At 44.5% G+C, this 13,991-nt stretch overlaps 1 protein-coding gene across 9 annotated transcripts in view; it reads right to left on the reverse strand.

The window, feature by feature from the left end:
• Positions 1-800: 800 nt before the first annotated feature.
• MAP7D1 (MAP7 domain containing 1) overlaps positions 801-13,991 on the reverse strand; it is an 80,698-nt gene continuing 67,507 nt past the window's right edge. For 4 of the 9 annotated variants that reach the window (XM_030217905.1, XM_030217900.1, XM_030217906.1 and 1 more), the window contains 9 exons: positions 13,102-13,388; positions 12,003-12,234; positions 7,926-8,118; positions 5,911-6,015; positions 5,497-5,547; positions 5,191-5,251; positions 4,805-4,895; positions 3,494-3,732; positions 801-1,589 (listed from right to left, as the gene is read on the reverse strand). In XM_030217905.1, the coding sequence (XP_030073765.1) occupies positions 1,579-1,589; positions 3,494-3,732; positions 4,805-4,895; positions 5,191-5,251; positions 5,497-5,547; positions 5,911-6,015; positions 7,926-8,118; positions 12,003-12,234; positions 13,102-13,388 (1,270 nt within the window). In that variant the 3' untranslated portion in view covers positions 801-1,578. Of the gene's footprint in view, positions 1,590-3,493; positions 3,733-4,804; positions 4,896-5,190; positions 5,252-5,496; positions 5,550-5,910; positions 6,016-7,925; positions 8,119-12,002; positions 12,235-13,101; positions 13,389-13,991 lie in introns of those variants that run through there. The other 5 variants (XM_030217907.1, XM_030217902.1, XM_030217903.1 and 2 more) reach the window with 4 other exon arrangements.

Genomic DNA, 13,991 nt, shown 5'->3' on the forward strand with positions numbered 1-13,991 from the left:
CATGTGCACACGTGTTTTTCAGCACAAGAATAGTAAACGAGACAGCAGTAGGATGCCTGCAGTGCTCCAATTCTCTCTAAGGTTGCATCCAAGCCCTGAGAAAGGCTTGTCCATGTCCCTATTAATGGAGTTTTATTTCTGCTAGTCCATTATTAAAATTTCACATTTCCTTTAAGAGCTCAAGGTACAGCACATTCAGCTACAGGAATTATTTCCCTACCTCTGGAGGACGTACAATCTAAGTTTGCCCTCACTTGCCTCAAGTACAAAGTGACTGACCTAAGGTCACGGGGAGAGGAAGCATATTTGAACCATGGCCTCAAGCCTGCTGCCATTGTTGGATTAGAACCAGAGAAGCCAAGTTCAAATGTCGCTGATGCTATTTGACTGGGGGCAATTCCCTTCACCCTCCGACCAGGAAATTACCTGACTTAGTAAAAACTCATCTTGAAATCAGATTTTGGAAAAAAAGGTTAAGTCCCACTTTCCTAGCTCTACACAAGTTTAACTATACCAACACACCAGAGCATACCCTTACCATCTTCACCCCTTTTACCCAACACATAGAAAGGCAAGACTGCAGGATGTGGTAGGGTATCATTTTATTTCAGTATCGTATCATTGTGAGACATCTCAGGGGCATCTCAACGTATTACACTCACATCATAGGTACTGTGATGAGAGGGATACATGGCCTTCACACAATGCCTGAGAAAACAGACACCATAGAGTACAGCGTAGCCACAGACAAGGAATCACATATGTGCAGAAGACAAGGTGAGTGAGGTGCGTTTGTTTGCTTTTTTAATACAGATAAAATACAGTTGAAATAGTGGCATTTATTAAGATCAATCTTGGCCCATAAAAAACTCATCTGCTCCAAGTTTGACCCATTGTGATAAAAGGCAGCCTCACTTCTCCGTAGACCAGTGATTCATCACCCTCGAGCACCTCCGTAAACCCCACAAAAAGTACAAAAAAGCAAAATACAAACCAACAAAAAAACAAAACCTGCAACTTTTGACTTTAGGTCATAGGCTGCAGTAGAGGTCAAGTATCTAAATTCAAAGGTCATGCCCTACTATCAACAGATAACCAGAGTCCAGCCTGATGCTAGTCTCTGCTGTAATACTGAAGCTTTATTTACATCATACATATACATTGTACCCAGCAAACTGCTTTGAAGCTCAAAGTTAAATAACTACTATATTATAACACCACATGTCTGCTGGCCTGTCCTTGTGGCTTTCACTTAATCTCTACATTGAATGAAACAGTCAGTCTTATAAGGTGCATATTAAAAACAGAATAGCATTAAAGCACAGTTCATGGGGACTGCAACATGGGACATTGCATCGCTGCACCCTTCCTGCAATGCCCACACTTCTGCATCCCTCTTGGTTAATTCATGATGGGGGTTTCATTGTTTTTGGAAGTATTTTATTGGAAACATCTACAGTCATTTAAAAACCGAGCGCGGGTTCAGACTTGGCACTTGTAACCTCAGCTTTGCTTTGAAGATGCAGCACCTCCTCCAGATGGAGACAAAGGCTTTGCACGCAGATGCCAGTAGGTCACTCAAAGGACTTCTGTGGAGGCAGAAGAGAATAGGTAAGTGAAAAGAAAAGGTAGTGCTGCTAACGATGGTTCTCCAGGAGATCTGTTAGTTCTGTGGAACATCACTCCCGTTTTCTGTAGGGTTCTAGTAGATAAGAATCTACAGAACTGTGGTACTCACCACCAGTCCTCATAGCTCATGTGTTTTTTTTTAACATATCCCTAATGAATATAAAGGGCAGAGTTGCATAGATTGAAGTGGCATGCATGCATGCAAAATCTCTTGCATATCTGCTGACCCATTTTTAGCCTTCAAGGACTGGGAGTGAATCCCACTTCTGTAACAGTTCATTCTAAGAAGCTCCTCTCCAGCAAATGTATGTTATAGCGTTGCCACTACACTGTCCAAGTGCTTGTAACTTCCAGACTGTGCTCGTGGCTCAGGAGCTGAAAACATTAAGCAGAGACTGTAGAACAGCCAAATAATTATATTACCCAAAGCCTTATGAGCCATTAATCTAAGGATATTCTAGAGAAAGTTATCTACAACTAATCAGAATATATTTGCTGATCTAGAAGCACCTGATCTAGAACAGAGGTTGGCAAACTACACTCCATAAACCCCATCTGCCTTCCCCACCCCCCCCCCCCCCCCCCATCGAGGGTTGCCAGCTGGATCTAGGTTCACCCGATAAGGTTGATCCAGTCCTTGATTTATCCCATTGCATGCAAGCTCTTGCTTTTCTTAAGGAATGCAATTGGGGGGGGGGGGGGGATCAGGAACTACAAGTCCTGCTTGCAATGGGGTAAACCCAGGACTGATCAATCCTGTCAGGTGAATCAAGTTTACGTTACATAAGCTTCATTTATTCCGCAGCTACCCAAAGTAGGTTCAGTGTGGCTCAAAGGAAAAACAAAACAAAACAGGTAGACAAATAATATTCCTCGCAACCATTTTTAAGTTGGCAAGTCTTGAGATAATCCCCATAACAGTATAGTTGTGAATTCTCCTTAAATAAAGTAGAAGTAGGATTCAGTTGGCAATTCTACTTCCACCATCTCCTGGTGGCCTCATGCTCCTGTCCATGGCAGCACCATCATCTCTTTGGCAAGCTGGTGCCAAATGAGCTATTGCCAGGAAAGCTTGTGGTGTAAAGGAAGGAGGAAAGCTTAAAAAAAAAAAAAAACAGCCACATCAGTACAAAGCCCAAGCCATTAGGAAAACCAGAAGAGAGTTATAGCAGTCTAAGCCTGGATCATGAACTGCAATACAGCAGCAGCGAGCAAAATGGGAGTTGCCAGGAGTGAAGCCACACTCCATACATGGCAGCAAGGACAACAGTAGCATTAAGTCACAAGAGTAAGTCTTACTCAGATCAAGTCATAAGCAGGGGCTGAGAGCACTGGGTCCGAAAGCCAGCATTAAAACAGCAGTAGTTGCAAGTTCCTTCACCCTTGAGACTAGGAATGGATGCGACAGCAGCAGTGTGGTAACCGGGACCAGCAATGACAGGAACACCAGTTAGAGCTATGGGTGATAGAGAAGAGGCCAGCAGCTGGAAACGGGGGTTACTGGGCTGTATAAAGGATGAATGAATGACCATGCAGTGGCAGAAAAAATAGGCACCAAAAGTAAAAATGGTTGCGGGGATTGGAAATCAGACATGCTGTGATCTCATATTGCCAGCACCGCAGCCTCGAGTATGAGCTGATGGCTCTCCTGCTCTGCAACGCTGTCTAATGGTGAGAAGTAAAAAAAAAAAAAAAAAAAAAGGTTGGAGCCAAAACTGTGACCCTACTCTCGTCTCCCAGTCAGACAGACCTCAGAGAATGGGTATCCTCCTTCCTCAAACCCCCTGCTCCAAAATACATCATCACCTAGAAGTCCTGCTGCTTTTCTGTTCTAGCTCTGAGGAGAGACTTTGTCTTCTCATACCTGTTACTTGCTGCGTCTGCACCACTGCCTTCTTCAGGAAGGGCTCTTTGTCTCCGAACGCAATGATGGGGTCACTAGGGATCCCCAACCCTTTCTCGCCACTGCCGTTGGTGCTCATGTGATTGGAGAGGTGGATGACCTCTTCAAAGTCCTGCACAGATTGGTTGGAAGTGAAACCATTCTCATGCTTTACAGGCTGTACGCCATTCACCAGAGCCACTGGATCTTTCAGCTGGAGGCTGGGAGGGGCAGAGAATTAAACCAATTAAAGGACCAACCCATCCCCTCCACAAAAACATACCCTATCAGGCACTAGTTTCACTTTTCTTTAATTGCTCACAATCTTGAGAACCAATTAATGTTCATTTAGTTTAAAAAAAAATGTACATGTCATCTTGAAATTTTTAGCAGCTTCCATTTGAAGCCATATACGACATGATTTTTGTAAAAAACCTTCCTGGTAAATTCTGGATCTTAACCGAGCAAAGGTCCAGTTGCAGTCTCCAAACTATCAAGATTTATTTATTTATATTCCATCTAATTTCCAAAGCAGATTAGAATTCTACATGTATAATCATTAAAGCAAATCAAATCAGAACAATACAAGAAAGATAGATTTAAAAACAAACAGCCAACAAAGTCAGACATTAAAGCTAAGCTTGCTGAATACCGACAAGGTTGAAAAAAATGCAGAGAACACGCCTCTGGCTAGACGCATGCTACTTTTTCATGGATTTTTCTTGCCAACAGCTTCGGTCACCAATTCCCTCAAAGGGAACTAACTGCCTGTCTGCACAATGTTCCTCCATCTTTATATCAAACCATTCTTATGAGCAGTGCCAGAACTTTTTGTGCACTCTGGGTTCTTCTCCTAGCTTCTTGCTTTGTACCCAAGATTAATCCACAAAAAAAAGGTTGATATTCTTGATTCGTTACTATTCATGAACAAAATAACTGTTGATAAAGCTATTTAAAACCAATATATGCAAAAGACTGATATTGCTGACAATTTTTTTTTCTTTTTTTTCATTTAGAGAAGTTCAAGCAGCATTAAAGGATCCTTTTACTAAAGCTTAGCACACACTAAATGCTATGCGTCTTATTTTATACTTATGGGCCACATGGCACTTGACATTACTATGCGCTATGTTTTAGTGTAAGGGCTCCTAAGTTGGAAATATCAAGTCATTTGCATTTATAGGTACAGAAGATTATACAAGGTGAGAACTTCTCATTTCAGAAAAAAAAGTGACAAGTAGGCTATATTTTAGTACTCTGTTGGAAGCTGGCACTTTGTACCTCTCACCGTACCTTTGCTGGGGAGTTTCTGTTGTACACTCCTTTTGAGTGTCAGGTGCCACCTTCCCTGGCATTGTCACTCTTGCTAGGAGATCTGTTGACTCTGAGTGAGGAAAAAAAAAAAAAAGCAGAGGCGATGTGAGGCTGTTCTCTCACTGTCCCATCACCAGCAAGAGCCGCAAGACCCCTTTGGGCACATCACCACTTTTCTACCCGTCTCCCCTGAGGTAAACTTCAGGCATTAACAGCTTCCTGGGGTTTGATTGGCAAATCTGTGGAAAAACCCAGGCAGGTCCTCGGACAGCAGACCTTAGTGGGCAATTCACAGACCCAGATGAGTGCGCGCTTCTTAGAACTGCCCAGAAGTGCTCCTCTCCCCCGCCACCTTTTTTCTTTACCTGTGATGGGGTCTGCCTCTTGTTTATATTCTTTGCTGTTCAGGTCTTTCTCCTCCTTCTGCAATGAAAAATCCCAGTGTCTTATTACAAGCAGCAGCACTTGCTTCCCAGGACACATACTGATCTGTAGTTTTATGTGTGTGTTCAGTGCTGCATATGTCTGGTAGCTCTCTAGATGTGAGTAGTAGTAGCAGCAGCAGTAGATGTATCTGTCCACAAAATCTCTGGGCAGGTATTGTTTCCTTCCGAGTTAACTGGGGGCCCCCACTAAGTGTAAGGAACATTCTATAACAGCTTCCAACTTACTTTGTCAGTGGCGTCGGATTTCCGCGTCCTTTTCATAATCTCTTCCAGGCGCTGGAACACAGATACAAAGAGAAGGTGAACGTTCAGCATCTGATCTCACAGAGGAATTACATAAAGACATAACAAATTGGGTCAGACCAAAAGATCCATCAAGCCCATCATTCAATCTCTGACGGAGGCCAGTTAAGCAGCCGGCTGATCCTGGAGAAGGGATACATTCCTTGTTGCTCACTCCATAGCTGACTGGTGACTTTCTCAAGTCTACTTGTCCAAACCCCTTTTAAAAAAACTCAGCTATATCCAGAAGATCACCACCAGAATACACATTCAGCATATATGGAATTTGTCCATTTGGTACGTTATTAAATGGCTTCTTCGATCAGGTCAGATTCACCCACCCCTTCGCCACGGTACCTTTTTTCTCTCCAGACGCTCCTGCTCTTCCCTCTGGAAATGCTTCTCACGTTCCAGTCGCTGCTTTTCAGCTTCTTCTCGAGCGCGAGCCTCCACTTCCTCCTTCTGCAAGAACAACTCCCAGCATTAAATTTCCATTGACAGAGGAAAGTGTAAAAACAGCCTTCTACCTGTCGGTGGCAGCAAAGCATTATATAGCAAGCTACCTGCACACATCAGTGGTTCAACCACGTTTCTCTGCATATTCGGGATATACCAGTCATAGAAGAAATGACCCATATACAGCTACCCCTCATCTTCTACAGCGTGTGTCAAGGCACATGATCTAGAAGTCATACATCACAGCCTAGCATGCCCCGGTTTCAACTGCGAGGCTGTGCAGATCAAATGAACAGATGGGCCCAGTAAAATAATGAGTGGAGTGGAAAGGGTAGACGTGAATCGTTTACTCTTTCCAAAAATACTAGGACTAGGGGGCATGCGATGAAGCTACAAAGTAGTAAATTTAATACGAGTCAGAGAAAATTTCTCTTCACTCAACGTGTAATTAAACTCTGGAATTCATTGCCAGAGAATGTGGTAAAGGCGGTTAGTTTAGCGGGGTTTAAAAAAGGTCTGGACGGCTTCCTGAAGGAAAAGTCCATAGACCCATTATTAAAGTGACTTGGGGAAAATCCACTGCTTATTTCTGGGATAAGCAGCATAAAATGTATTGAACTTTTTGGGGATCTTGCCAGTTATTTGTGATCTGGATTGGCCACTGTTGGAAACAGGATGCTGGGCTTGATGGACCTTTGGTCTGTTCCAGTGTGGCAATACTTATGCAGGAGAGAGATGGGGCCTGATGCGCAGCTGCTTACAACCTCCTCTTGCATTGCAATTGGGGCTGGGAGGAAAACCCAGCAGACTGATGTAGAGTTGTGGGGGAGGGGAGGAGAAGCAGCTGGAACAAGCTGAGTGATTTATGCCATGGGGGACAGGGTTCAGTGTAGAAGGAAGTATAGGTATTGGTAGAAGTAACTGGGGGAGGAGTTGCTTGAGCAAGGGGGCAAAGGATTGTCACTGGAAACAGGTGGGTGGGAGAAGAAGGGTGCTGAAGCAAACCAAGAATCAAAGAAATCAAGCTAAATGTGTTGTGGGGGGGGGGGGGGGGGGGGGGGGGAGAGAAGAAGAACAGAAGCGTATGTACTATGGTGGTAGGGCGAAAGGAGAGGTTGGAGTATGTACATGAGAGAAGGCAAGATACGAGTATGTGCCAAGGGGGGAGAGATGGGGTATATGCAGGGGGACTAACAAGACGTGGGGGGCATGTACTATGGTGGTGGGGAGAAAGGAGAGGTTGGGGTATGTACATGAGAGAAGGCAAGATACGAGTATGTGCCGAGGGGGGAGAGATGGGGTATATGCAGGGGGACTAACAAGACATGGGGGGCATGCGTACCAAGGTCTTTTTGGGAGTTGGAGAGGGAAAGAACTGCAGTTGGTGCAAAAAAAGGGTTCAGGGGGAAAGCAGGACTGATGGAAGAATTCTGCACTAAAAGTTTACAAAAATTGTGCAGAATTTTGCAGACTTAAAAATATTGTGCATAAAAGATTTTCAGAATTTTTTTTTAATATAATGTTCCCTGGAGTACAAATTCAAAGAACTCGTCTGTGCATCTCCCAGGTTCTCTAGTTTCAAAGAACTGAGAGGGAGGCTAGAGATCAGAGTATGACATTGGAGCAGGAATTGGGCAAACTGAGAGCTTTAAAATCCCTCAGCTGCCATCATGTTCTCTGCTTCTATGAACTTTCCAAAATCAACCTTGTAAGGGCTCTCAGCTGACAAGAGTCTGGATATTATTTTTCATCTTTTATCAGTCTCCCTTCTCCACTAATCACTTTTCCTCCAGGCAGGTCAGAGAACCAGTAGAGCACATTACAAGACCATCGTTCTGGTTTTCTGTCAGCAACAAATGTCCCCAAAGTCAAGAGAGCCTGTCCTATGACCTAACATGCCTCCTCTTATTGCTCACCTGTCTCTGGACACGCTCCATTTCTTCCTGTTCTACTCTTGCCCTCTCCTCAGCCTCTTTCTTCTGCTGGGCCTCTTCCTGAAGGCGCTTCTCCTCCTCCTGTTTTCTCCTCTCTTCCTCCCGCCTCTGGTTCTCAGCCTCCCGCTGGATTCTCTCTTCAGCTTCCCGCTGAGCCTTCTCCTCCTTCAGGCGCCTGGTGACAAAATAGAGAATTCAGTCCTGATGAGACAAGTAAATGTCCCTCCATATAGGCAGACAACAACCATGTTGGAGGATGAGAAGTAAATGGACTACTATATGACAAAGGGGTAAAAGGGGGCACGGGGGGGAAGACAAGACCATAGTGGAGAGATTAAATGAATTCTTTGCTTCGGTCTTCACTGAGGAAGATATAGGACAGATACCAGTGCCAGAAATGGTATTCAATACTGATGAGTCAGGGGGGAAAAAAACCCCCCAAAAACAAATCTCTGTAAACCTGGAGAATGTAATGGGGCAATTTGACAAACTGAAGAGTAGCAAACTGCCTGGACCGGATGGTATACATCCCAGAGTACTGACAGAATTGAAAAATAAACTTCCAGAGCTACTGTTAGTAATATATAATTTATCTTTAACATCAATGCCAGTTTTTTTTTTTGTTTTTGGTTTGTTTGTTTTTTAAGGGTTCCAGAGGTGATCCGGGAAATTATAGACTGGTGAGCCTGATGATGTTGCCAGGCAAAATGGTAGAGACAATAAACAACAAAATTACAGAGCATATATATAAGAATGGATTAAAGAGACAAAGCCAACATGGATAACGTCAAGGGAAATCTTGCCTCACCAATCTACTACATTTATTTATTAGAATTTATCGCCTTTTTGAAGGAATTCATTCAAGGCGGTGTACAGTAAGAACAGATCAAACATGAGCAATAGGCAATTACAGCAGTAAAATTATTCAAATAACAACTATACAAAGTATTCTTTGCAGGGCTGAACAAACACGTGGAGGTCACTATTTTATGTCTGGATTTTCAAAAGGCATTTTGGTGCCATAGAATGTGGTAAAAGCAGTTAGATTAGCAGGGTTTTAAAAAGGTTTGGATAATTTCCCAAAAGAAAAATCCATATGCCATAAAAGTCCACTGTTTATTTTAGGATAAGCAGCATAAAATCTGTTTTACTGTTTTGGGATCTTGCCAGGTACTTGTGACCTGGATTGGCCACTGTTGGAAACAGGATACTGGGCTTGATGGACCTTCGGTCTGTCCCAGCATGGCAACACTTATATTCTAGCCAATGCATCATTAACACCTTCATTGGCCATACAGAAGCTAGTGTGGAAATAGCTTTTACAGACATTACCTACCTACAAATTAGGCAAAAAAGTTTCTTGTCTATGGATGTCTTCAATATACTAGTTGTCTTTAGAACCTTCACTTCCACTTTTATCATAACCATTGACAAGCAGCTGCAAGTTTCTACACTCCTGCCTTCACAAAACTAGCTGGCGGGGGGGGTGGGGGGGAGAGGATAGGGACAAGTACAAAAACTTAGGCTGACTCTCAAAAACAAACCTCTTGTGATTTAGTACCCAAGAGTATAATAGGAATAGAGTAAAACCACAGATGTTGGCTTAGAGCAGGGATCCTCAAATGCAGTCCTCGAGGTTCACAACCCAGCCTGGTTTTCAGGATTTCCACAATGACTATGTATGAGATCTATTTGCATTCACTGCATGCAAACAGATCTCATATATGTTTATTGTGGACCCCTGGCATAGAGCAAGTGGAGTGGAGGAGTAGCCTACTGGTTAGTGCAGCAGACTTTGATCCTGGAGAACTGGGTTCAATTTCCACTGCAGCTCCTTATGAATCTGGGCAAGTCACTTAACCCTCCATTGCCCCAGGTACAAATAAGGACCTGTATATACTATGTAAACCGCTGACTGTAGTTGCAAAAACCACAGAAAGGCAGTATATCAAGTCCCATTTCCCTTTCCCTTATGACATCACAATATCAGAAGTGAGCCAAGTGTTGGGCAGTCAAGCCATTGTGACATCACTGATGAGGTTGGCTCTTATTGGTGGACTGAGTGGAGGAGTAGCCTAGTGGTTAGTGCAGTGGACTTTGATCCTGGGGAACTGTATAGGGCAATCAAGCCATTGTGACATCACTGATGAGGTTGGCTCTTATTGGTGGAATGAGTGGAGGAGTAGCCTAGTGGTTAGTGCAATGGACTTTAAGCCATTGTGACATCACTGATGAGGTTGGCTCTTATTGGTGGAATGAGTGTAGGAGTAGCCTAATGGTTAGTGCAGTTGACTTTGATCCTGGGGAACTGGGTTCAATTCCCACCGCAGCTCCTTGTGACTCTGGTCAAGTCACTTAACCCTCCATTGCCCCGGGTACAAATAAGGACCTGTATATACTATGTAAACCGCTGACTGTAGTTGCAAAAACCACAGAAAGGCAGTATATCAAGTCCCATTTCCCTTTCCCTTATGACATCACAATATCAGAAGTGAGCCAAGTGTTGGGCAGTCAAGCCATTGTGACATCACTGATGAGGTTGGCTCTTATTGGTGGACTGAGTGGAGGAGTAGCCTAGTGGTTAGTGCAGTGGACTTTGATCCTGGGGAACTGTATAGGGCAATCAAGCCATTGTGACATCACTGATGAGGTTGGCTCTTATTGGTGGAATGAGTGGAGGAGTAGCCTAGTGGTTAGTGCAATGGACTTTAAGCCATTGTGACATCACTGATGAGGTTGGCTCTTATTGGTGGAATGAGTGTAGGAGTAGCCTAATGGTTAGTGCAGTTGACTTTGATCCTGGGGAACTGGGTTCAATTCCCACCGCAGCTCCTTGTGACTCTGGTCAAGTCACTTAACCCTCCATTGCCCCGGGTACAAATAAGGACCTGTATATACTATGTAAACCGCTGACTGTAGTTGCAAAAACCACAGAAAGGCAGTATATCAAGTCCCATTTCCCTTTCCCTTATGACATCACAATATCAGAAGTGAGCCAAGTGTTGGGCAGTCAAGCCATTGTGACATCACTGATGAGGTTGGCTCTTATTGGTGGACTGAGTGGAGGAGTAGCCTAGTGGTTAGTGCAGTGGACTTTGATCCTGGGGAACTGTATAGGGCAATCAAGCCATTGTGACATCACTGATGAGGTTGGCTCTTATTGGTGGAATGAGTGGAGGAGTAGCCTAGTGGTTAGTGCAATGGACTTTAAGCCATTGTGACATCACTGATGAGGTTGGCTCTTATTGGTGGAATGAGTGTAGGAGTAGCCTAATGGTTAGTGCAGTTGACTTTGATCCTGGAGAAGTGGGTTCGATTCCCACTGCAGCTCCTTGTGACTCTGGGCAAGTCACTTAACCCTCCATTGCCCCAGGTACAAATAAGGACCTGTATATACTATGTAAACCGCTGACTGTAGTTGCAAAATCCACAGAAAGGCAGTATATCAAGTCCCATTCCCTTTCCCCCTTTATCTACAGAGACCAACCCCCCCCCCCCCCCCCCCACCTTGGACTTGGTTACCTCCTGCAGTTTTCAAGAAGAGAGGAGATATGGATTATTTATTTATTATTAGATTCTTGATGTACCATCTATCTGTGGTACAAAGCAGTTTTAACATATTGCATTCAGGCACTTTATCTGTCCCTGGTGAGCTCAAATCTAAACTTGTGTGTACCTGGGGCACTGCCCATGATCACAAGGAGCTGCGGTGGGAATCAAACCCAGTTCCCCAGGTTCTCAGCCCACTGCACTAACATTAGGCTACTCTTCCATTCCACTGTCTGGGCAACTGTAGAATCTAGAGTCTGAAGTCAGCGACCTCCTCCCCTTACCCTAGGTGCAGAGAAATGAAGAGACATCTCTCACCCAGCAGTACAGAGCATCAACCCCTAGTCTGACCCAGGCCCACTGGAAAGGAGAGCAGAGCTGCACAGAATGAGGACAGGCATTGTGCCCAGAGCGTGCCTGCTTGGCCGATTTCACAGACTCCGCTAACTGTACTTTCCTCCGAGCTTCTGCCCTTATCTGAAGGTCAGCAGGTTTGCTTTAAGAACTTACTTCTCCCGCTCCTCCTGCTCCCTCTTCTCCTGCTCCTCACGTTCCCTCTGCTCACGGGCCTGACGTCGCTTCTCGGTGAGAAGTCTGACAGCCTCCTCTGGGTCTGTGGTACCTGCCAAGGGTTTGCTGGGGGAGGAAGCAGAGATGGGCGCAGGGACAGGCAAAGGAGCTGGGAGGGGGGTCACAGCTGGAGCAGGGATGGCAGGGACGGTGGCGACAACAGCAGTAGCACCTGGGAAGCAGCAAAAAGAAAAAAAAAAAAAAAAAGATATTTTGTTTTCTTGGTTACGTGCTTATTTCACAAATCACATTTAAAGTGATGAATGAGTTAAAACAAGAATTTCACTACAGTTGCAACTTATCCCTCTTAGTGCTACAGTGAAGGATATTTTAGCTCAGGTGAATTTTGACTTCGCTCCATTCTAATGTTTTTGAGCCCCCCACTTTATTATGGAAGGCTTCCCAGAATTTTTTTTTTTAAAGATGTTTGTTTATTCTTAGAGGTATGAAATGAAGATGCACCAGATTTTATTAGTCTTAACTGGGAGCTCCCACAATTCCTGCACTCACCATCCTTCCTCCAGCCACTACAAATCACAAAATTAATAATTCTACAAAAGGAGATCAAAGAGCTGCCAACTCCAGAGACCGTGGCTTACTCCTACTCCTCTGCACAACATCCCAAGAATGTAATCTCCAGTAAAGCAGAAATCTCCTGGCACCTGCCCTTGGGAGCCTCATGGCTTGTGCACTTCATGTATCCTCCCAACAACGCCCAGCACTCTACATCCTCGAGTCCTGACCCTCCAGCTTCTCAACCTAGAATTCCAACCTATTTGCACAAGTTGAGCCCCTTGGAGCCAAACTGCAGCTGTTTCAGGTCCAGGATGTCAGAAAAATCTAGAAGACCGAAACAGAATCTATATTTCTTGCCAATATGATCTACTCTAAAACACCCAAAGTTATGTTAATCAAAGCCCAGGCAAACTCCCACTGTCTCACCAACTCCAGCAACAGCTGAGCTTGGACCAGGTCACACCAGAGTTGCTGCCCTTGCTGTAAACCCAGAGATGCTATGAATTAGGAGCAAGCCACAGACCTGGGTGTTGCTCTGCTGTGTCTGGGACAGAGGCCGGCTCCTCATCTGCAGCAGAAACGAATGGGGAATGTGCTCGTTCGTCTCTCTGGTCCTTTGATCTCTCCGGGCTCTCTACCTCTTTCTGTTCATCCTTTGCTGACTCCCGCTTTGCCTTTGCTTTGGGTGTGACCTGAATATGCTTTGGGGAGAGGGCCTTGCGAGTCCCAGAGAGTGAAGCAAGGCTAGGGGTCACGGGTCGTGGTCTGGGACTGGAGGGCAAGGATGGACGATTTCTGGACCGAGGACTGCTTGGAAAAAAAAAAAAAAAGAGAAGCATTTATATACAAAACATGTTTTACCTTTAGACTGCTTTCAAACAAACATTTTGCAATTTCTGGTCTTAGTAAATCTGGATTATTATAATTCTGTTTACATAGGAGCTCCTGAATAGAAACATGACAACAGATAAGGGCCAAAGGGCCCATCCAGTCTGCCTATCCTCAGTAACCATTAACTCTTTGTTTTCCTAAGAGATCCCACATGTCTGTCCCATGCCTTCTTAAACTCTGACACAGTCTTCGTCTCCACGACCTCCACCGGGAGGCCATTCCACGCATCCGCCACCCTTTCCGTGAAAGAGTATTTCCTCAGATTCGTCCTAAGCCCATTTCCTCTTAGCTTCATCTTATGCCCTCTCATTCCAGAGGTTTCCTTAATTTGCTTCATGTCCTACAATCAATACAAAATAAATACTTATCTATTTATGCGATCACATGACTCCTTAAAGAGCTACACTGGCTGCCAGTTATCTGGCGCATTCACTGGAACACTTTGATGTTTAAAATCCCGCAGATGAGGTCCTTGATTACTCATGATTATGCAGTGAAATCTGAAAACTCCAGATGTTAGAG

The sequence above is a fragment of the Microcaecilia unicolor genome, chromosome 11, assembly GCF_901765095.1.
Source record: "Microcaecilia unicolor chromosome 11, aMicUni1.1, whole genome shotgun sequence".
NCBI classification, from domain to species: domain Eukaryota; kingdom Metazoa; phylum Chordata; class Amphibia; order Gymnophiona; family Siphonopidae; genus Microcaecilia; species Microcaecilia unicolor.